We start from the raw sequence: 24,678 nt of genomic DNA, 5'->3' as shown, positions 1-24,678 counted from the left end.
AAATAAACTGAACTGAATTGGATGAAACTCAACCTTTCCAAATGGACATGGACAAAAAGGTTTGCAGGTCTGGCATGATTAGGGACAGAACAAACATGTGTTTACTGATGAGTAAAGACAATGCTAAAAGAATGTGGGCAACAGTGGCATTGGATGTAGGAGTTTGTCCTGAAATCGAAAGGTTGACGTTTCAAGCCCCGGCTCCGACTTTCATTGTCGTTGTGTCCTTGGGCAAGACACTTCACCTGCATTGTCTACTGATGGTGGTCAGAGGGCCCGGTGGTGCCAGTGTACGGCAGCCTCGCTTCTGTCAGTGAGCCCCAGGGCAGCTGTGGCTACAATGTAGCTTGCCACTATCAGTGTGTGAGTGTGTGGGTGAATGAATGTAGTGTAAAGCGCTTTGGTCAAGTCTCCTAACTTGAATAAAGGTGCTATATAAGTACATGCCATTTACCATTTACCATAGAATGGACTGCATGATATGCTGTGCTACAGGAATATGTGTTAAGCTGTTGCTAAAGCTTGGACAACCTTTATTTCACTAAAGGGTCTAAACACTGATATAATATTAGTGTTCATGTGTTCCTCATATGCTCATTGCATTTCCATTAGCAAGTATGACCAAGAGTCATTTAGTGGAATCCTGATGTCTATTCGCTGCTAGATATTTCAAAGTGGGTAAAGAATCATTTGACTAAAGGTTTTTGGTTCTTGATTAAGCAAATCATTCAATATAACATTATTTGGCCAAATAATGTTTTATTCACCTCATGGATTTGCATTGTGAATTGGTCTGAAAACATTCCAATTTCTTTCAATTGGTGAAAAGCTAATTTGATCATATCCCAAATTCTTCCAGATAAACTTTGGTTTCAAACACAAGTTCCATCTTAAACTGTAATATGGTTTTAACCATGTTTTCCTTCCTCTTTGTACATAGTACTTTAGTTTAGTTGAGTTTCAGTTTAGTTGAGAGTTTTAAACTGAAATAGTTTTGACTTGGAGCTGAATGATATTTATTAATAAACTCTTATATTTTGAACAGAAATTGTGGTGAACTTTTATCCATGTATGTGCAGAATTAACAGTTTGACCATGATTAGTGCTCAAATAATTTTTTCATTTATTGTTCTAACACACAGCTAGTAGGGCGTGTGTTCATAAACAGAATGCAGGAACATTCTTAAAATGAAAAAGCATTTCTGAAAATGCTTTTTCATTTGAAATCTGGTAACGATTCGCTTCCATTCATACCCATTTCGTTTATTTTACTTTTTAAGACATCGTAACCTTATGGCTGAATTTTTAAAAATACCACAAAATTTTGGAACTTGAACGTTTCATGCGCATGCGCACCAGCTGTGCGAGCCCTGTCATTGCTGCTGTTGCTGCCACTGCCTTCTTCTGTCGGAGCTCACCGGTAATGATAAAGCAAACATGGACGGACGCTGAAAGCTGCACTGACATGGACTCACCCGGAGCTTTCTACCTTTACGAAGACGTAAATTACACAGACAACAGCTTCATTTCACCATTGACAGCGTCTTTTTCTGTCTCAGAAAGATTATTTTTAGGCTTTGACGAGAATAAGGCGGCTTCCGAAGGAAGGGGATATATGCGAATGTTTTCCTGCGACATACTTTCCCAATGCAACCATCTTTCACTTGCAATTTAAGACCAAGATTAATATCGTTTTAAATTTGCTACGCCGCCCCATATTTGTTAGCTAAGTGTTTCCAAGGAGAGAAAAGGGGACACAAAGTTCAGGTGGAGCCAATAGCTGTTCGTTAGCCACAACTAGCTACAGCTGTCACCTTATATTGTCGGCTGCGTTTAAATACTGAATTGAAACAAAATGATTAACTTTTGCTCGTTTTAAAAAGCGGAAGATACGCATAAGTGGAAACATTTGTCTTGATAAAACCTGAGAACGTTGTCTAAGCCCGTTTTTAAATGTATTTTAATAGTGCGAACATCATAGGATTCATTTTTCTTACGGCTGCTTAAGATCGGAGCTCGGAGTAAACATGCACCACCAGGACTACACTGGTGATTCTCCGGGGGCTTCAATCCGTAAAACTGCTTTCCACCACCGAAGAGGCAGCAGCGGCAGCGCACCCGGTTCTCCCTCCTCCTCCGTTGGAGGTGTCCCCTTAGAGGAGAGCCAGACTCCGGCCCAGGCTGGATCTGCGCAGGTGAAGAAGAAGAGTGGCTTCCAGATCACCAGTGTCACCCTGGCCCAGACCAACAACGTCAGCGGCAATAACAGCATGGCGGATGACACGGAGAGTTACGATGACATGGACGAGTCCCACACGGAGGACCTCTCATCCTCAGAGCTGCTGGATATATCTGCATCCAGGGCTGCAGACACAGGAGTCCCGGAACGAAGCTCCTCAGATGAGACTTTGAACAATCTCCCTGGGGTGGACACCCCCGGACTGGTGTCCCCAAATGAGCCTCTGCAGCTTCATCACGTTGCACAGGGATCCTCCTTCGTAAATGGGTCTGTACATCAACAACATTACCCCCAAACAGCTCACCATCTTCGCTCTGACCCAGCATCGTCTCTTTCCATGGGACCCATAGCCAGCTCCAGTCCAGCTATGTCCCACAGGCCGGTGATGCAGGATAACCCCAAACCTGCTGCTATTCACATGCAAAGTGCTGCAAAGGCTGCAAGTGTTTCTGCTTCTGGTTCTGACAACACTAATGCAGGTTTGCATTCTACCCAGAGCCCCCATATTCAGGCAAACCCTGGCTCTCGCTTCAGGGTTGTCAAACTGGATTCAAACCTTGAGCCCTTCCGCAAAGGGCGATGGACATGCACAGAGTATTACGAAAAGGAGGTTCTTCAGCCGTCTCCCTCTGAGCCAGCCAAAGCTATGGATGTGGCAGCAGAGGCTGATGCAGGGATAAATGCACCTATTCCCCCTGTGCAGCTGCCTCCCAAACTGCAGCTGTATCATCCTCCTCCTCCTCAGGACTTCACTAGTCCACAGACAGTGCACTCCACAACCCAGAACTATGTCCCCCCTCAAGAGGTTGTTGGAACAGTTAATGCTCAGCAACCTGTGGCTCCTCCTGTCAGTATCCCTGCAGCAACATCACAGCCTCCTCCTGTGTTACCCCAACCCGTGGCCTATAATTTGGATCCACAAGCCAGGGTAGGTTATCCTACCACTCAGCTCCATGCAGGCATGTTGACATCCCAAAGAGGTGTCAGGCAGCCAGACTTCATCCAGCCAACTGCTCCCTTTCAGACACAAGTTCAGCCTCCACTCCCACATGCTAATTCTGGGATTTCTGCAGCAGTTCCAGGGTTCCCATTACAGCATCCCACTAGCATTTGTCCACAGCAGCCAGCTCAGACTACGGTAACCCAGCCTCCCCAAAAAGCAAAACTCCAGCACCCCTCTGCAGCAGCACCTACTCTAACAGCAGGGGCCCCCTGTAACCCCTTGAACACCCTGCAAGCCGACCTTCAGCCCCTGCTCAACCTGGGAGCTAATCTTGCAAATATTCCTGCAGGGGGAAGCTTTGTAAAAAACGCAGAGTTGGAGAATGCCCAGAAGTTCTTGATCCAGCACCAGGGCCTGTTGGGCCTGCCAAGGTTGGCAAGTGCCAGGGTTGGAGAGGGGGCTGTGGAGGGCCACATTGGCATGTCAGTTGAGGCGAGGGCTTTCATGGCTGCTGCAGGCTTCAGGAGTCAGCAAAACGAAGGAGAGAATGACAGGTGAGAAAGATTCCCATTCTTCTTTTTAATATATATTTTTTTGTGCTCAATTTATGTCCAATCCAAACTCAGCAATCCATTTTTTTATTTGCCTAAACCCTCTGGGTCTCCGACGTAGATTAAGGTTAGCTTTACTTGAACTGTTGAGCTCCATTGCAGCCTATCCAGATGCTGAACTATAAGGGTAGCTTGGCAGAAGCTCCAGCTTAGAAGACTTGTATCTCACAAATTAATGTCAACGCTTTTTTTTTCTCAGTAGAACCAAGGTTCTCTCCTCTGATTATACAGAAAAAATTAAACAAGAAATTAAATTTTCTTCAAATAAAAAACAAAAGCAATATTTTGTTCCAGAGTTTGCACTTTTCCTCTCATTCTTTTTAAAGATTTGAAGCATTGAATTCAGAACGTGTTGGTTTTATTCTGGTTTCTACTTGTCATGAGTCCATGTGACCCCCCACCCTACCCCCTGGCTGTGTATAATGTTGGGCTGCAACTTCCGATTATTTTGCAAGTCGTCTGTTGATTATTTTTTGTGGTTAATAATCGGATAACCAAAGGTTCCTTAAAAAGATTTCTACCAAAATAAACCAGGTTAAACTAAAACCATTCCACTTGAGGAGTTCTGGAAAAAGCATATTGACAAAAATGTCTTTTTTTTTTCATCTTAAAATGTTAATATATTAACATTTAATAGAATTTAATATACAATATTGGTTTTATTACTGCTCTGAGTGGGTCACTTTTTTACCTAAAAGTATGTTTTACAGTCTCTATACTCCAGCTAACGATTAATTGATTACTAAATTAGTTGAGATTTCATTAATCAATTAATCCTGACTGTTTACTTACACTACTACTACAATTAATTCAGCCCTGTATAATGTAGTGGAGAGGATTGGTTGACTTTGTGTTTAGTGTAAAGCGTTTTAAGTATTACCTTTCAAGCAAAATGAATTGTCACTAGAATTCTCCAACTCCTGGATGTACATCTTCCATCTTGCTACAATTGGCATTGTAAAGAGATTTAAGTTTCAGTAAACAACGCGACATGGGAGGCAGGTACCCCATCGGCTTGAAGAGTTGTGTTGAATGTCTCTCCCTGCAGCGATCACTTTCTCCAGGAGGCTTTCTAAATCAATACATGTAGTTCAATTTGAATTCTACATGGTATTAATCCATCTTACACCAGGTTATTATTTAGTGGGGTGACTATAAAAATAACTCTATCGATTTACTAGGTCTAAAAAAAATCTGTGGTTTTCAGACTCTCCAGATCGCTCATGCTGATTGTTTGTGATTAAAGTAAAATAATTAGTTAAAACATTTAAATCCATCTATCTAATCTTTGTAGAAATCCCTCAGAACGCATCATTATACAATTCAGCCTTTCAACTCCTTCCAACGGGCTTTTTGTTGCCCTGTTTTTATTACATGATTTATGTAACATGGACAATGTTCCTCAGTGTATTCGTATGAAAAAGTTTGGGCACCCCTATTAATCTTAATCATTTTTATTTCTAAATATTTGGGGTTTTGCAACAGCTATTTCAGTTTGATATATCTAATAACTGATGGACACAGTAATTGAATTGAGGTTTATTGGACTTACAGAAAATGTGCAATATGCATTAAAACAAACCTTGACTGGTGCAAAAATGTGGGTACCTTAAAGGAATAGTACACCCAAAACATGATTAGCCTTCATTTTCTACTCACCCCCATGCTGAACAACACTCTGGAGTACTTTTTTGATATCTCAAATGCATCTGGAGATCTGGGAGGCTTCTTGCTGTCTGCTGACATTCAAATAATGGAGGTCCATGGTGACCGAGGCAGAAAGGTCCATAAAAGTCCACAAAAAAACGTGTCAATATTCCTCCATACTGCTCGTCCAATGTATTCCAAGTGTCCTGAGTGGGTAGCGTCCATAATTTACTCGAAACGAAGTCATTTAGAATGTTTTTAGAGCGTAAACAGTAGTGTATAGGATTTCCTAAAAGCGCGTTCACGAGTCTACGGAAACCGCGGCAGACCAAACCAGATCATTTTGATTTTCATACCTTGAACTACTTTTAACTGACTTACTGAAAAACAAAATTGGTTTGGAAACTTCATTAAGATTTGAACTTCATAGCCAGGTGTATCCAATCATGGGAAAATGTATTTAAGGTGGCAGTTTAAAGTTGTTCTCCTGTATGAATCTCCCCTAAAGATTCATCATGGGCACCTCAAAACAACTCTCAGTGATCTGAAAACAAAGATTGTTCAACATAGTCGTTCAGGGGAAGGATACAAAAAGTTGTCTCTGAGATTTAAACTGTCAGTTTCCACTGTGAGGAACATATGAAGGAAATGGAAGAACACAGGGACAGTTCTTGATAAGCCTAGAAGCGGCAGGCCAAGAAAATATTAGAGGCAGAGAAGAAGAATAGTGAGAATGTTCAAGTACAGCCCACCTCCAAAGACCTGCAGCATGATCTTGCTGCAGATGGTGTCAGTGTGAATTGTTCAACAATTCAGCGCACTTTCCACCAGGAGAAGCTGTATGGAAGAATAATGCGACAGAAAAGCACATTTGGACAAGCTAGCTTCATTTTGGCATAAGGTCCTGTGGACTTATGAAATAAAAATTCAGTTTTTGGTCATAATTATGCACTGTGGCAAAAAAAACAACACAGTTTTCCAAGAAAAACACCTGCTACCCACTGTAAAACTTGCTGGCGGTTCCATCATGCTTTGCGGCTTGTCTTGCCAGTGCTTGCACCAGGAAAGTTGTTAAAGTTGAGGGTCGCATGGATTCCTCTCAATATCAGCAGATTCTTGAGAATAATGTTCAAGAATCAGTTATGAAGTTGAAGTTACGTCAGGGATGGATATTTATGCAAGACAATGATCCAAAACACTGCTCCAAATCTACTCAGGCATTCATGCAGAGGAACGATCAGTGTTCTGGAATGGCCATCCAATCCCCAGACCTGAATATCATTGAACGTCTGTCGATGCTCGGCGACCATCAAATTTAACTGAACTGGAATTGTTTTGAATGGTCAAAAATCCTTCATCCAGGATCCAGGAAGTCATTAAAAGCAACAGGAAGCGACTATTTTGTTTTAATGCGTATTGCACATTTTCTGTTTGTCCAATAAACCTCAATTCTGTACTGTAATATTACTGTGTCCAGTTATTAGATATATCAAACTGAAATAGCTGTTGCAAACACCCAAACATTTAGAAATAAAAATAAATAAGATTATTAGGGGTGCCCAAACTTTTTCATCTGACTGAATGTTGTTAGACTGGCTCACGAGTTAGGCCTCTTAAGCAAAGATGTGCCTAGTTTGTTTGTTGTTTTTTTCTTCTTGGGTTGATAATTTAGATTGGAGGGAATAATTTTTGACGGATAATAAAAAAAAAGCTTTTTTCTCAGAGGTCATGACTTCATGGTTTTCTGAAAGAGCATTAGAAAGTAGGACTAAATGCTTTTAGAGATATATTTGACGTTGCCTGAAATGAAAGTTTGCTGTATTTTTTTAGAAAGAATCTAATCTTCTTTTTTTGATATGACAACAATAATCTTGAATTGAGCTTTTAAATAATATTTTATACTATTTACATTTAGATCATAATGTTTTATCTAAAAGCGTCTTTCCTAATCTTGAAACTTTAGTCTTAAGTTGTTTTTATTTTAATTCGTGTGTCTTCAAAATCCAACAGCTTTTAGCGCATGCCTTTTTTCTCTCGCTGTCATGTAGTTGGAGGCAGGTACTGTCTGTCAACAGCATAGAGTCTCCCATTAAGAAAACATCCCAAAGATTTGAGGCATTAGCTCTGTTTGAATTCATGGGCTGCATCCTCCAAGGATGCTGTCTAATTAGACTGGATCCTTCGAAGTCTGGAATAAGGAATGTAATAAGGAGACCAGAAGAGTTTTGGCTGTAATTTAAACAGGTCTACCCTTCGGCGGGTTTTACGGCCGTAGGCTATGTTGCTTAGCAACTGTGACAGTTGACACACAAAGCAGGAAAAGAATTAGTACCTAAGTTTTCAAAACTGTTTTTTTTTTTTTTTATTGTAAAGTGAACAAATACACTCAAAAGAATCCAGAGTGGAATAAAGGTGCCAATCACCAGGAGCAGAAACAAATAAAAGCAAATGTAATTATATAAACTTTAGTCATTTAAATAACATGCTGCTGTCATTTTGCACATCTCTGATGTTGCTGCTATTTTCAAATATCCATTACTGTTCAAATGTCCATGCTGGATATTGCTTATTTATTCTCCAGGTGCACAGTTTTATATTATAATACTTTACAGTATTTTATTGTTTATATTTTAACTCGTCCGTATTATGTTATTCTTAAAAAAAAATTTAAGGTCCTCATTTGTGTGACCTTTTTCAATAATCTTTCTGCTGCTGTAAATTTGCCCATTGTGGGACAATAAAGGGATTTTCTATTCTATAAAAGGGGTAGAACAATATAAGTAAATCTAAACAGTGTATGTATAAAAAATATATCTGCAAAATCTCTAATATTCAACAGAAAAACAGCAATAAAAAATAAAAATCCTATCAGATTTATAGTCCCCACCCTGCAGATATATTAGAATCTGTCCTTAAATTACAGCCAAACCCATTTACACAATAACAGATAAAAAACTTTTAGATAAATCAAACATTACCGCCACATATCTGACTCAATAACAATTAAAACAACTATTTTCATTAATCTCAGATTATTTACATACTTGTATTTTATTAAACTGCACTTCCAATATTCACCACTGGTCGGCGCCAAGTAACCTTTCCTCTGATCATGGAGTCGCAATGAATCCTGGGAAAACCAAGGATACATCGGACCTGTCCTTCAAATCGGGCAAAAAGGACGCATTTTTTTTATCTTAAATATTTTTTTTTTTTTTTAAGTCAAAAACATTTACATGAAACAATACTCTCAGAGAGGATAGCAAAGGTTTACATGAACAGATAAAGATAAATTACAAAAAAAGAAAAACAAAACAGTAAGACAACTAACAGGGGATTTATCTTGGCAAACATTTAAATCAAACATAGACAGAGCCATAGAAATAATAAAAAACAAAAAGGGGAATGCACTTAGAATAACAGATGTTTGGAGAAATCAAGTCTCAATTGTTTTGGCATATTTGTCTGTTTTTAAATCTTTTTAAGAGAAGAAAAATAAATTTTAAAGTCGTTAATAAACCACTGTAAGGAAGGTATAGAATTTCTCCATTTGGCACATTGGACATATTAACCTTACAGCAGGAGGATATTAATAGTATCAGAAACAGGCTGGGGAAGATGGTCCATATAAAAAATGTCATCGTTAATTTTTAAAGAAATCCAGTCTTTCAACTCTTTCCAGAAGCAATGTGGACAGAGGTAAAACATATGTTCAACGGTTTCACTATTATTAAAAAAGGAACATTGATTCACCTCAAAACCAAATCTCTTTCTTAAAACTTCTGCCACAGGATAAATTTTGTTTATAACTTTAAAATGTTTCTTTGACTTTAGGTAGAATAAGCCATTTAACAAATTTTGAGTATGCCTTAGAAACTGTATCTGAATTAATATCAGTCTCCAATCCAATCAGCTTACAGCCCATAAATGTCGTGTCTAATATCTCTCTTCCAAGTAAATATATAATAATCATGAAATTTTCTGGCTTTCAAAAACTGTTAATAAATTTATTATTGCATTTTTTATCAAGCAAATTGCATTGTTAAATCAACAAACTGGGCAATATTGGTGGGTAATTATTATGTAACCTAGAGTTTTTAATCAACTGAATTAAAGGCAGTGGAATCGATTTACACAGTTTCTTATATTCTCTTATAGAACAATTAACATTATATATATATATATATATATATATATATATTTTAAAATCTGAATGATTTGGACGCATTTTAAGGCCACTTAACAAGGAGTCTTGGAATCCGGCCAGACCTCGGCACCACGCTATGAGGTAATCGTCCTTCGAATCTGGTCTTCTGAAGACACATCCCATGAATTAGAGCAGAGCAATTCTGTTCCTTTTTTATAAGTCAGTCCTCTCCTAATGTCATGCTGTCATACTTTCTTTTCGCCACAAGATGGCCACCTGAAGTCATGGATGGAGATGTCAGACATTAGTCTAAGCATGATGCATTATGAAATCACTGACCTTAAATAAGCCTGGTTGCAAAGTGGAAGTGTTTGCCTCTCACGCAATCTATTTATGATGAACTAATGAGGTAATTAAACGCCCTCTACATAAAAGACAGTCATTGAGCTTTAGGGCTGCTCTCCTTGATCATTTCTCTAATTGATTGATCTATGAAGGTCTTTAGGAATGTTCTGGAAATAGATCAGTAAATTATTATTTCATAGTAAATAAACATTTTGAACTTTGAATACTTTTTAAATAACAAAAAAAACCCTCAATATAATGCCCACAGATTCGTTTTTTTAATATATATATATATATATATATATATATATATATATATATATATGAGTAATGAAGAGAATTCAAATTATTTTGCCAGTTGATTAATTTCTTAACTACTACTTTGATTAATGGTTTATTAATCTGTTAACAAACATGAATTAAATAAAGGTAATTATAAATCAATTTAAGAGTTCTGAATGGAGCATATTTACAGTTTGTTGGAGAGGCACTTTTATTTGAACAAAAGTGCTTTAACATAATGATGGTGAGTACAAAATAGACATATATATACTTTGATGATCCTTTGTATATAACAGGCTTCAGTAGTTAATTGAGGTCACTATGGTAAATTAAACTAAAAATATTAAATGAATATTCATCTTCACAATCTCATTCTCTTTACTGTTAACATTATTATTTATGCATCTCTCTATGATGTGTTGTCTGTCAAATCTATAACTCATCTACTCAGACTAATCTACCCACGTCATTTTCATTGTCAGTATAAAGCTAAACACAATTTCTACTAGTTTATAATAGTGTAGAAACTGGATTTAAAACCAGTAAAAGCTTTTAGACTCCAGGAAGTGAAAACTTTTCCTCTGAAGACCTTTTTAATCTTATGAGAGTTAAAACTTTAATTCTTCACATATTATATCTCATTAATAATTTTCTCAGTATTGGTTGGTTCATTGATTTAATATTTATATCAAACTATCATTTATAAAGGTGAGCTGAGATTTTTTACAAGCTAAATTAAACCGGATAACACCTACCAAACTAACAATTAGCTAGCTACAGTTGCATTCCAACTAGCCGGTTAATGCGATTAATTTAATTTATTTAACTGCATCAAATATAACTGCTGACCTATTTTGGAACGAGACAGTCAGTCATGGCTTCACAATGTCAAAATCTGTAGTATTATCATCAACTTGCCATAGAAAATAATCAGAGACACCAAGCTATCCGCTAGCTTCAACCGATTTGGAGTGAAAATCTGGCCAGTCGGATCTAGTAGAATAGAAACTCCCCCTGATTGACAGAAATGCCCCTCAAACAGAGAGAGGGAGCATCATTTTTCTACAAGAGCAGACAGATGGGGGGTGGGGTTGTTTTTCTGCACACGGTGCTGCGTTGCAGGGTGCTCGAATAACCATACACGCCCGAGATCACTGCCATGCACTCTTTTGGTTATTAAATGCATGGTTGTGATTAATAATTTAGTGCAATTATTAATTATATACATATATTATTGCGATTGCTTAATACACTCTTCTAATTTTTGGCAGCAATTTAATACCATACAAAAAAACTCTGATTACTAAGACTAGATCTAAGATGGCCATCAAAAAAACACCACTGTGATTTCAGAGATATTTGATCTGAATTTGTGTTTTATTCCCTCCTGCCTTTCCCTCTTCATGCTTCATGTGGCCCAGAAGTCGATTACATAATGCATTGCGTGCAACGCAGAGTGAATTAATCACACTCCCAAGAACTCTGGTCCTAGAGGGCTGTGGCGATATGAAACCTGGCTGAGTTTTAGCACGTTCCTTCCTTTTCTGAATTCAATTAAAGATTAGGAGGTATTATCTCTTAAGTGTTGGCAGTTTAAAAAAAATGTAAACCATCTCAGGAACCAGAACTTCATAATGTCCTAAAATAAGTGTTTTTGCCACTGCTCAGGGATTGTTCACATTTGGAAAGCCTAAAACAAACCCTATACTCATTTTCATTGGTTTCAAGCCTTCCAAACCGGATTATTCTGGCCTACAGATGCGCATATACTGGTGAGGCAAAAAGCACAAAAACAGGATGCACAAGGCCTCGCCTCGACTGTTAAAGAAGACGTGATGTGAAAGAAAACTACTAAATCAAATCACAGCATTCAAACGGATGATGCTTAAAAGAGATATGAGGCAAAAAAAAAAAAAAAACAGAATTATAACTTTAAGGAAACTAATAATTGTTTTTTTGTTGCCTACATGTGTGGAGCTTTTTTAACAACTTTTTATTTTTGTTAATTTGAATGATTTTTGTCTCCGGCTAAAATTGTGGTTAAGCACACCTGTGATACACCCTGCTGAGCTTACATAAGGATGGATGTTAAGCAGATTTTAGGTGACAGACAATGTGAGGGGAGAAAAAAAATATCTGTTTTGAAAAAAATGTAAAACAGATTTCTGAAAGAATGGCTTTTATTTAAAAAAGCAGCTTATATTAATTTACACTGATAAGGGGCAGGATTACTCTCTAATTACTAAGAGATTTCAGCTGGTGTATTGGCTTTCCATGCCTTTTTGCACCTTCCTTTCTTCTCGTGTTCAATACTTTTTCCTGTTCCATTCCACATTAACACATAACTCAATTTTTTGACATCTATGGTTTGATTTCTTTGTATGTATAGATTGAATGGATTGTTATGGACATCACGTTAAAATGTCATGTGAATAGTACCTCTAGAAATATTTATAAAATTGTGTTGTGTTCAATAGTTATTTAGCGTGCTGTATGTTGACTTTTAAAATATTTCAGTACCCCAAAATTGATTAAAGGGCAAGCTATTTTGAGGTATTTTTGGCATTCTATGAGCCTTCAAGAAATATGTTTTTTTTTCTTTGAGAGAGGTAATACTAAATTATTTTGCCATGATATTTTATTCTGTGTATTTCTTGCCATAATTTATTAGCACGATTCATTATAATATAGTTAGGATTTGACAATAATTATCTTCCCTCCAAAACTATGAATTGACACATCTGGAATTATATACTTAACACAAAAGTTTAAAACAATTAAAAATATGTATTATATTCTCTGTTCTTTAAAGTCGCCTCCTTTTGCTTTGATAACTGCTTCCCACACTCTTGGCATTCTCTTGATAAGCAGTAATTAAGCAAAAGGTGGCTACTTTGGAGAATCTAGAAATAAGACATATTTAATGCTGCTCACCGACTAACATTACCCACTCTTGCCACCATTTTGTTGCATATTAAGCTGTATCACCATTTTTAAACGCTGCTGCCTGCCCTACTTTTCTTTTCCTCTCTGCTGATTATCTACAGAAATGCTGGCGGGATGCTTATCTTTTTGAGGTCCTAGTGTGATGTGTGTGCAGGATGCATGAATGCAGTTTGTAGCCTGCAACAAACAGCCTGTCAGTAGATGGAGTAGGGTGGAGGCTGGCTTCTGAGGCAGCCATAAGCAGATTTAGAGAGCACGTAGTTAAAGATGGATTATCCTATTGGATGGATCCATCTAATCTCTACTGACAGTTTACGTAACAGAAGGAAAAGGGCTGACATCACTGGCTTACTTTTCTACGCCGTGTCTCTTTTCATCCAATCAGCTTACAGCCCATAAATGTCGTGTCTAGGTTCTCCTTAGACAAACAGACTCTCTCTCCTATCTGCATTCATCTTATTGTTTCTCAAGTTCCTATAAGTGAAAGCTCTTCAGCTTTTAGGAGCAGCAGGGGTCGGGCCAATGGACACAGTGTTGGTAGTGTAGATAATTTGGGGAGGGTGTAAATTACACCCATCATGGTAATTCAATTCAGTAGCAACTTCCTGACCCATAGATTCAATTATTTTCGATACTCAAGAATACACCATTAAATTTGATTAATTGGTTACATTTTTTTTACTTTACAGGTTAGACAATGTTTCAAATTTGATTCAAAATGAATCAATGGAAGCTGAAATATCGTTACGCATTTTTTTTGAGAAACAAATGCAAACAACGGAAGGAGCAAAATTGTACTCCAGGCTTATGAAAACCTAATTCACTGAACTAAAAAATAAGAATCATCAGAAAATACTGCAATGAGTGCCAAAGCACACTAGCAGCAAATGGTAACAAAAAATAGGCCTGTACTTCATTCACTATAAAATGGCAATACTCCACAAAAACAGAGCAATGAGTGCATAACTGCACTAGCAGATTAAGTAACACAAAAAGCCCCATACTACATTCACTATAGAATAACAATAATAAACAAAATCAGTGCAATGAGTGCAAATGTGCGCTAGTAGCAAATGTTAACAAAAAATACCCCTGTACTTCATTCACTATGAAATAACAATACTCATCAAAGTGCATTAGCAACAAGTAACAAAAACATAGGCCATACTTCACAAAGTCCGCTAAATGAGTCAAAATGTGCACTATCAACAGAAAAGTAGGCATGTACTTAATTCCCCTTAAAGGAATAGAACCCCCAAAACATGATTAGCCTTCATTTTCTACTCACCCCCATGCTGAACAAAACTCTGGAGTACTTTTTTGATATCTCAAATGCATCTGGAGATCTGGGAGGCTTCTTGCTGTATGCTGACATTCAAATAATGGAGGTCCATAGCGCCCGAGACAGAAAGGTCCATAAAAGTCCACAAAAAACGTGTCAATATTCCTCCATACTGCTCGTCCAATGTATTCCAAGTGTCCTGAGTGGGTAGCATCCAGAATTAACTCGAAACGAAGTCATTTAGAATGTTTTTAGAGCATAAACAGTAGTGTATAGGATTTCCTGAAAGCGCGCGCCTGCGAGTTCACGACGCTACGGAAACCGCGGCAGACCAAACCAGATGAAAGTACGAATTCAGCTCGGCAAAGAACTCATGCTCTTCCTCAACACTGAAGTCCTCAGACATTTTTCTTTCGTTGCACAGGTAAACAGCACATTTCTTCTTCTACGCTTGCATTATCGGCAGAGCAGACGCTGAATGCGCACTTTCATCTGGTTTGGTCTGCCGGCTTCCGTAGCGTCGTGAACGCGCAGGCGCGCGCTTTTAGGAAATCCTATACACTACTGTTTATGCTCTAAAAACATTCTAAAGGACTTTGTTTCGAGTAAATTATGGACGCAACCCACTCAGGACACTTGGAATACATTGGACGAGCAGTATGGAGGAATATTGACACGTTTTTTGTGGACTTTTATGGACCTTTCTGTCTCGGGCGCTATGGACCTCCATTATTTGAATGTCAGCAGACAGCAAGAAGCCTCCCAGATCTCCAGATGCATTTGAGATATCAAAAAAGTACTCCAGAGTGTTGTTCAGCATGGGGGTGAGTAGAAAATGAAGGCTAATCATGTTTTGGGTGTACTATTCCTTTAAATGAATAATGCTTCTGTTCGATACTGAAGGGGTGTGGAAAAGAGAACAGTTAGTAAAGCTGTAACATTAAACTACAACATTGTTACAGTTCAATACTTTCAATTGTGCTTCTTGACAGATTTTTGTTATAGAAAATAACCTGGTCCACATGCTCAGAGGACAAAACACTACGTTCTGAACGCACAATGTCCCCTACTGTGCTAAACACGAGTTGTGATGGTACACTTGTACCAGGTATACACAAGTAGGTCTTGGCCAGGTCGGCCAGGAGAGGAAACTCGGCCTGGTGAGATTTCCACCCTTCTAACACCGTACCACCCAGGCTCAGACATGCAATATCTCTCTACTTCCTAATTTCATCATATATATATGTATGTGTGTGTATATGTATGTATCTATGTGTATATATATATATATATATATATATATGTATGTGTATATGCGCTGATGAGATTAACAGTTCTTCTGTGTCATTTGTTTATTTTTTGCCCTTTATTTTCTTGCTAATATTATAAAAGTAAATTAAAAACAATCAATATGGGAAATATCCTTTCTTTAAAACTTTCACAGATTTACAAAAAAGTTCTGGTATGTCCTAAAATCCAGATGGTATTTCAAAGTGGGGTTGCATTTAAAGTGCTGTATTTTTCTAAAAAAAAAAAAAAAAAGAAATACTTCTACTACTCCTACAATACTATAATATATAAAGTTGATGATCTGTAATCATGCAAATACTCCAACCTTTTTATCTACCTTTTATTCGTCTATTTAACACATTTAATATTTCATTTTTGGCAAGAATATTATACTTTTAAGTCGTTAATCGATCCAGATGTTTTCTTGTTTATCCAGCTGCTTGTCTATCAGTCCGTTGCTTTACCTTGCTTTTCCAGCCATCCTCATGTTCCCCTTCCCTCCCTTTTTTTCTAACAAGCTGAGAGCAGGAAAAAAAGAAAAACAAAAATCTTTTAATCAAGTCAGGCTTCATAATCCGGCCTCTCACTCATTACAACTTTACGCCCCTAGGGGGAGACATTGCGCGGCCTTCAGGATTTCATGCGGATTAAAGTTTGTTTTGCGAACTGTAAAATAAAGAACCAGGCTCCGCAGAGAGAATGGAGACTAAATATGTAGAGCTTTTGTTTCATTGAATCAGGAGTAGAGGGAGAGGTGGCTCAGACTTTATTTTAATTAGCAACTTTCTCCCCGGTCTGATCTGTAGGATCGCCATCCCTGCGCATATATTATGTGAATGAGCTCCCTCAGCCAATCAGGAGGCTGCATGTGCTGTTTTTGCCGCATGAATTACCCGGAGAGAAAGGGAAGCGATAAACCAGGAGCAGCGACTCAGTCTATTGTGTGCTGTCCCAGCTGCAGCTGAGCCATCCGTCCCATAGAAGTGAAGCTGGAAGGACTGATAATAATAATAATAATGCGCCGCGTTTCTACTTTCCTACCGCTGGATTCCCCTTTCCTCCAGCTGCTCGATCGCCTCCGGGGGTTTTAAATGGGCGGGATAGCATGGATTCCCAATGTTACGCTGTGGCTATGGACCTTGGTGTTTGTCAACTGAGAAATTTCTCGATCTCGTTTCTTTCCTCGGTGCTTGGAAAAGAAAGCGCGTCAGTCACAGTTGATAATAGGTGATGTCTCTCACTTATTGCATATTCTGCATGAGGGTGTTGATAAGTCTTTCTGACCTGAATAGCTTATTTCTTTCATTGCTGATGTCAGGCTCCTAATATTTTTATTTATAGATTTTTTCTTTTACAATCATACTGATTTCGTTTAAGTGAGATTTAGCCGCAGTGCTCAGACTCTTGCATAATTTTCCACACAAACATTTTATTTTCTCTGTGTCTTGCAGCTCTTCAGGTGCCAGTGTGGTGGCCATCGACAACAAGATCGAGCAGGCAATGGTGAGCTTTCCTTTTTTTCCTGTGTGCTGTAAGATCCGCAGTGTGCTTGAGCTGCTAACATGGATATTATGTAACCTCAGCAGTGATGCAGAGAGAGGCTGTGGGACTGTTCTGCAGGGCCTCTTTCAGGACGGCTACTAAACAATGTTCTTCTGTAGGATTTCCTAGAAATATGGGATCTGTTTCTGCAACTCCTTGTTTGGACTTTCTTTGCGTAAATCTGAATGTAGGCCAGGCTAAAGGGTTGACATGCAACTTGTGTCCCATCCAATTTCTGATGCACAGTCAACCCCACTCCATTCGTCTCTTCGTGTTGCCAGGCAAGCTGCTGCCTCCCCTCCATGCTGTTTAAATAACTCTGCTGGCTATTGGCTCCTCCCATCCTGATGCAGGAACATTTTGTTCCCTGGCCAAGCAGAAAGGAGGAGGCAGGACGGGTGGCTCCACAGAGGAGGGGATGCTAAGATTATTCAACAAATCCCAACATTGTAGACTTCCTCTACTTGGTGTCAAAAGAATAATCTAGAACATTGGTTTTGTGAAACTCTTTATTTCATCAAAATTAGAGGTAGTGGTTTATTTTTGCTCATTGTTTTAGTGATCAAAGGAGTTAGAAATTCACATGTGTATGCCCACAAAAGGATTAGAGCCACTGGGGAAAAAAGTTAACTGATTTTTAAATATTATTTCAGTTTAATATAGGAAAAAAGTCAGAATTCTGAGAAAAAAGTCAGAATTCTCAAATTACACTGAAATAAAATGTAAAAATCAGTTAACTTATTTTTTCAGTGGCCCTAATCCTCTTCCCCATGTGCCAGTACTTATACCGCAGATGGTTAAATTCAGCTAAAATTCCTCTACAACTGTACATTTCATTGATGATGGGTTAAATAATAATACAAAATCCAACTTTGGGTATGAATAATAGAGCTGGATTTTTGCTGTAGTGATGTTTACCTTTCCTGGTCATGCATGATTCTTCTTGGCCTCCTTACAGAAGGGCCCAGTATGTGATCCAAGCCCCGATTCAGAATATATGAGTGCTATAGCGAACACTATTAGTTTACCATTTACAAAAACTGCTCTGTTCAGGACTCTGAAACAATAATACCTGGCATTGTAAGTAATAATAATGAAAACAGAGCAGAGATCCTTTACTTTAGGTGAGGGTTTTATATTATTTTCTCTAAATATGCTAGTTTTCTGCAGCTCTTTCTACAGTTTTGTCAATCCTTGAACAAAAGCGTCCACCTGACCCTTTCCCATTTGAGATTCTGGAATCCTTTTTTGTGTTTCTTCTTCTGAAAAGATACAGGGTTCTTCACAGCGTTTTTCAGCGTATCGGCTCTTTGACTGACATCAGACTCGAGTGCGTTTCAGCACAAATGCTGGTCACACTGAAAGTTGTCAAAGAGACACTGACATTAGGTTAATAAAAATTTTAATTTGCCTAACAATTGGGGAAACTAGAGCTAAGCAATTTGTTCCAATTGCAATAAAATCATATTTAACATGGAAGAGGCACTTCATTTACATACATTTAACAAAAATAAGACACCAGTTTTCTTCCTCCAGATATCAGTAATGGGTTTAACATTAACTTTGCCAGCAGACAGAGGGGAAGAGGAGGTGCAGAATAAAATCTAAATAAAATTGCAGTATTGGTTGAAAAAAAACGTACATTTTTAGCCAAGTTGTTGAGCCCTAGTGGAAACTTTTTTTAACCTCATTACTTCAACATATTTAACTCATTATTTCCACTTTGAAAGCATGATGCGCCCATCATTGACTCATGCTGAGAGCTTGCAGGCAGGTGAACACCTGCACTACTGCCCCGCCAGCAGATAGAGAGCCAACTTTGAAAGCAGGTGAAATGAGCAGATTTGGAAGGTTTCCCGTCTGTCAAACCAAAATGACCGATTGGTCAGAGTTTTGTTTATTTTTCTGCTGTTTTTTTCCTACCCCCCAAAAAGTTTTTTATTTTATTTTTAAACAATTGCTACATAGGTGCTAGCTGCCCTACCCCGCTGCCGGTGGATTAGAGAAATTCTCTGGGTCAATCTGATCACATTACATATTCATTGGAGCTATCAATTCCGCATGGAGAAAGGATCAACAGAAAAGTTATTGAGTTTCATGAGCAAAGAGATTAAAAAAATGATGTGCTTCGAAAGGCTGGTTAAAGAACATGTCGTCTTCAGTCTCCACCCAACATTCGACCCGTTCCAGTGTGCCTACTGACGGAACCGCTCCACTGAAGATGCCATCTCCACTGATCTTCACCAGGGCCTGGCACATCTGGAGGAGAAGAACACCCACGTGCGGATGCTGTTCCTGGACTTCAGCTCAGCTTTCAACACCATCCCACAGCATCTGATAGGCAAACTGGAACAGCTGGGATTCAATACACCCCTCTGCAATTGGCTGCTAGACTTCCCCACAAATAGACCTCAGTCAGTCTGGGTCGAATAGAACACCTCTGATGTCATCACCCTGAGCACAGGCTCCCCTCAGGGCTGCTTCCTGAGCCCCCTGCTGCTCACCCTGATGACACATGACTGCGTCCCCAGGTTCACTAACAATCACATCATGAAGTTTGCAGACGACACCGCGCTGATGGGCCTCAGAGACGATAATGACCAGGACTGCAGAGAGTATGTGGAGCAACTGGTGTAGAGATAACAGCCTGATCCTGAATGTGGAGAAGACCAAAGAAATCATAGTTTACTTCAGGAAGAATCGGTGTAACCATGCTCCACTGCTCATCAACAGCTCAGCTGTAGACTCATCACAGACAACCTCACCTGGACATTAATACCACCTCACTGATCAAAAGGGCACAAACGCGCCTGTAATTCCTGTGGAGGATGAGGAGAGCCGACCTACCCCCACCCATCCTCATGACCTTCTACAGAAGCACCATAGAGAAAATTCTGAGCAGCTGTCTCACTGGGGTAGAGGCTGCAAGAAGAGGAAGAAAATGAGAAGAGTGGTAAGAACAGTAGAGAGGATCTTCAGGGCTCCTCTTCCCTCAAATAAAAGACATTTCATCCCGGCACTGCATGTCCTGATCCCGTAACATTATAAATGACCCCTCACACCCCAACCATGCACTATTTGCAGCATTTGATGCAGGTCTAGCAGAATTTGCAGCAGTTTCTTCCCCACCACAATCAGACTGCTGAACTGTTAGACTCTGCATCACACTGAGAACACCAAACCAAAACATTGCATATTTGCACCATATATATTAAACCTCTGAACATCCATATTAGTGCGTTTTTTTGCACCTTTTTTTTCTCTCAGTGTTTAAATTTGATCACTGCTGCACTTTATGGAATCAATATGTCTATTTACTGTCTGGTAAGATGTACTTAACGAAATTTATAAATCTAGAATTATAAAGTCAAAGAACCTTTGTGATAAATAAGTCATATTTGAAGTGTTTTGATAAATTTAAAACTTTTGGAATTTCATATCGTAGCTAAAGAAATGGCAAATCAATATTGATAATGGAATATGCTGGAACTACAATGCTTAATATGAGGATAAAATGTTGGAAGCAGCTTAAAAACCCCTTAATCCCTTTAATTTGGACGCGATACATTTATATTATTTATATTATATTCTGACGTGCAGCTGGCGTATCTTTGTTGCTCTAGCTGCGCAGTCAAAGTGGGTCTGATGCACGTTGGGTGGAGCTACCCTATCCTTCTTTGCTTGTAACAATGGCGGCTATATTTTCTGTGATCATTGGGTAAGCAGTAGTTTTGATGTGTTTTTAAGTTAGAAAATACTCCTGATTACTTTACGATCCTACCTAAATATTATTTCGCTTTCGAAGCTGCTCAGACCCCTGTAGACGGGCGGTTCGCTGTGTGGAGGCATATTTTTCCTTGGCCTATTTGTGAGATAAAATGTTTTGAATGTAACTGAATATACGCTCCGACTTCTTCGGAGCTCGAGGAGAGCATGTGCAATATTGCTTTTAAATTCGCAGGAGCAAAAAAAAGCAGAAATTAACGCCAAAATATTTTCTTTTTTGTTGTGAATTTTTGTAACGGGGAAAACTAGGATCATTTAATTTTTACATCCTATCAAAATAACAGTTTATTTAAAACTTAATGCAAAGCTGTATCTATGTACACATAAATATAAAATAGGTTTATGATTGTGAAAAATATACTCCTGTTAGGTTTCACCATAACTTTGTTAAAGGACAGATTAATTTTTATGCTGGCACTGAGAGCTTATTTTTCATTCATTTATACGTGTACTGACAAAACATGTATTTTTCTTGTGGTTGCTTCAAGCTGCTCATGAGAACGATCCAGATTAATAGATGTGTTTTAAGGGTTGAAAGTTAATCTGAATATGAAAATCTGCCAAAACTTTTTTATTAGTGACAGATTTTAATCCAGGCTGCCGGAGGCGACCCAATGCACTGAAGCTGTCCATGATACAGTATAAACAACTGGACGCCATTTCATTTTATAGTAATCATTGTTTAGGAAAAAAAAGTTGTTTTAAATTTTTATATATATTCATTTTAATTTTTTGGAATTGAAAAAAAGAGGGAAATTCCCACAGATTGATGCAAATTATTAGCCTGGGTGCCATTCCGAACTTAGTCCCGCCCACAACGTTTGAGGTCGGGAAGTTCGGTCTGGCATTGCTCAATAGTAGCGCGAGTATGCTCGCCCAATATCTGGCAATCCAATCAAATTGTCAGGGCGGGCTTTATACGATGATGGACAGGTGATCAACAGTAACGTAATCAACCACGTCACCAAATCGCGCTTGGGTGACAACAACAATGGCTGCCGCTGGAGAGTTGAGGTGTGTAGATTCTGCTATTAGGTCTGTTCTAGAAGATATCGACAGCAAATTAATTTTTTTGCAACACCGGCAAAAATCGTTCACGCTCGATTTCTTATTCTAGGCGTGTAACTGCAGCGCATGACCCGAACGCAACACACGCGAATCGAACCGAGACAGTCGAACCGAACGGTTCGGACGGTTTTCATAAACCGTTCCATCCCTAATATATGTGTGTCGACAAACTTCAGGCTCATGATCGTTTTCTTGCTTAATCCCTGATAATCCCAACTGCAGGCACCAGAATAATAAAATGGAACATATTTATAAACATATACATGTTTATGCGTTAAACTGTTTCAGGGGATTGGTCATAGTGCTCTGCATCACCAGTGCTGTGTCTGTCTGTGTCACCTTTTCCACTCCAGCAGCCGCTGTTTCTGAATCTCTTTGCACGCGTCCGATGCTCAGAAGCTCATGATGTGCTGCTCCTGCTGCTGCTACAGCACCTTTTGCTGTGCCAAGATGCGCGTCAACCATTGACTTTGCATGTAAACTAGCTGCTTCTGCTGCCTCTGCTGTTTACGGTGTGAACATGGCATTAGAGATGTAGGAGCCTTCTGGCTGCTTCAGCTGTTTTTGCTTTCCTGTCCTGTTCTTTTACTTCAGATGGACTGGTAGCTTTGTGTTTGTCCACTTGCACCACTGTATCTAGTGTAAGGGTGAATACTCTTTTCTTTAATATATATTTGATAAACTCCTAAAGAGGAATTTGTGCAAAAAAAAGTATATGGTGGCTGACACATATGGACATAATTCTGTTTTATTTCAATGTCCCATTTTTGACTACTTTTCGTTTGCCTGTTATAAAAAAAATCCACAGAAGTCTTAGATATAACTATTTCCTCATCCCTCTCCTTTCTCTGTGCTCAGGACTTGGTGAAGAGCCACCTGATGTACGCTGTTCGTGAGGAGGTTGAGGTGCTAAAGGAGCAGATCAAAGAGCTGATGGAACGCAACAACCAGCTGGAGCAGGAGAACAACCTGCTGAAGACCCTTGCTAGCCCTGAGCAGATGGCTCAGTTCCAGGCACAGGTCCAGACCAGCGGGTCCCCTACCGGTGCTGCCCAGCCTCCAGTCCCACCTGGACCCACACAGGTCGTCTCCTCTACACAGAACTCTGGCGCAGCCACGTAACGCAGGAAGAAAAACCCCTCAAAGGATGATCAGAAGATGAGGAGGAGAGAAGATATACTGTGAATCAGCATTTGCATTAAGTTGACTGGCCTGTCACCATATGAAGGCTTAAGCTGAAAACCACTTGCTTTGTTGCACATTTAATTTAACTGAAAACATTTGGTATTGCACCAGAGTGTGTGTGTCTGAATGTGTGTGTGTGTGTGTGTCCCGACTTAATCTTTTACTGCCTGCTTCAGACGAACGTCTTTTGGGAGAACGGAGTCTTTCCCCTACATTTGTTGATCTGTGGAAAGTGCCGTCATCTACATGGACATCAGCCATGCCGCCTAAAGGTTTCCACCCACACACAGTTCGTAGAGCCTCATCTCCCTGCTTCGTTTTGGTCCATCTGTGTATCGCTCAGATGACATGAACAGACTTTGGATGGATACGTGGAACTGGAGATTTCTTCCCGTTCACCTTCCTCCTCTTTCCTAAATAGAGGACTCAGCGTTTAAGAGAAACGGGTGGTGAAGATGTGCTTCTTGTCTGTGGTTTTTCTCGTGTTCGATGTAAATAATGTCAAGAGAATAACTGAAAGGTGAATAAATAAGACAAGACTGTTTGTATGTAGTGAACTTTGTACATTCTAAAGATTTCCAGTTCAGCTCTGCCAAGTGCCTGGTTCCTAACCATAGATAAATATATCCAGCCTTTTTATATCTTGTTTTATCTGTTAGTGTATATATCTATCTATGGTTTCGCCAGGTTTTAATCTACCTGTGATGTCCAAACTCAGGGTGGGAACTTAAGAGGATTTTATTCTATTTTTACCTGCACACAAAGATGCTGTCTCTCCTACAGCGACACCTGTGAGCTCTCCTCTTTGCTGTCGCTTCAAAAACCCACTTACTTTAAACGATCATGACTCTTACTAGATTTCATTTGGGGATATGTCTTTGTTTTTTGTATTAACTTTTTCTTTTTTGTCTTCTTGTAAGCCAAGTGTGTAAGTTGCTCATAGTGCATCTGGAGCGCTGAACACTAATCGAGACACTTGTCACAAGATAAGGAAAAATGCGCTAGCGGAATCGTATTCATGTGTTGTGCATGTTCCTACAAACCCATCACAAATGTGGCGTTCTCAATTGCACTAGACAGTTGCACCTCAAATAAAAACAAAAAACTAAAGCTGGACTGTTGACTTTTCTTTTGAAATGTTTTATAACTTTGCTACTTTGTATTTTTTTTAGGCGTGTAAAAAAAAAAATTGTTCTGTCAAATATCAAGGCATTTCATTAGTCAATTTTTGTATCCACAACACCATCATTGCAATATTTCATATTGGTATTGATCAGAGATGGCAAAAGTACTCACTTTCCGTACTTGAGTAAAAGTACAGATACTTGTGTTAAAAAATACTCTGGTAAAAGTGGAAGTACTGAT

At 38.9% G+C, this 24,678-nt stretch overlaps 1 protein-coding gene across 2 annotated transcripts; it reads left to right on the top strand.

The window, feature by feature from the left end:
• Nucleotides 1–1,405: 1,405 nt before the first annotated feature.
• tsc22d1 (TSC22 domain family member 1) lies at nucleotides 1,406–24,430 on the top strand. Of its 2 annotated transcripts, none has more exons than XM_015395543.1 (3): nucleotides 1,406–3,736; nucleotides 17,184–17,235; nucleotides 22,987–24,430. In XM_015395543.1, exons 1-3 carry the CDS (start codon nucleotides 2,028–2,030, stop codon nucleotides 23,248–23,250), a joined length of 2,025 nt encoding a protein of 674 aa, XP_015251029.1. In that variant the 5' UTR covers nucleotides 1,406–2,027; the 3' UTR covers nucleotides 23,251–24,430. The 2 variants fall into 2 exon arrangements, with proteins under 2 accessions (XP_015251029.1, XP_015251030.1); XM_015395544.1 differs by lacking the exon at nucleotides 1,406–3,736 and adding an exon at nucleotides 16,637–16,959 and having other exon boundaries at nucleotides 22,987–24,426.
• Nucleotides 24,431–24,678: the final 248 nt, after the last annotated feature.

Source organism: Cyprinodon variegatus, unplaced genomic scaffold (assembly GCF_000732505.1).
Source record: "Cyprinodon variegatus isolate N-32 unplaced genomic scaffold, C_variegatus-1.0 Scaffold745, whole genome shotgun sequence".
Lineage (NCBI taxonomy): Eukaryota > Metazoa > Chordata > Actinopteri > Cyprinodontiformes > Cyprinodontidae > Cyprinodon > Cyprinodon variegatus.
Note: the sequence above shows the minus strand (reverse complement) of the source record. Positions and strands in the feature narration are given on the sequence as shown.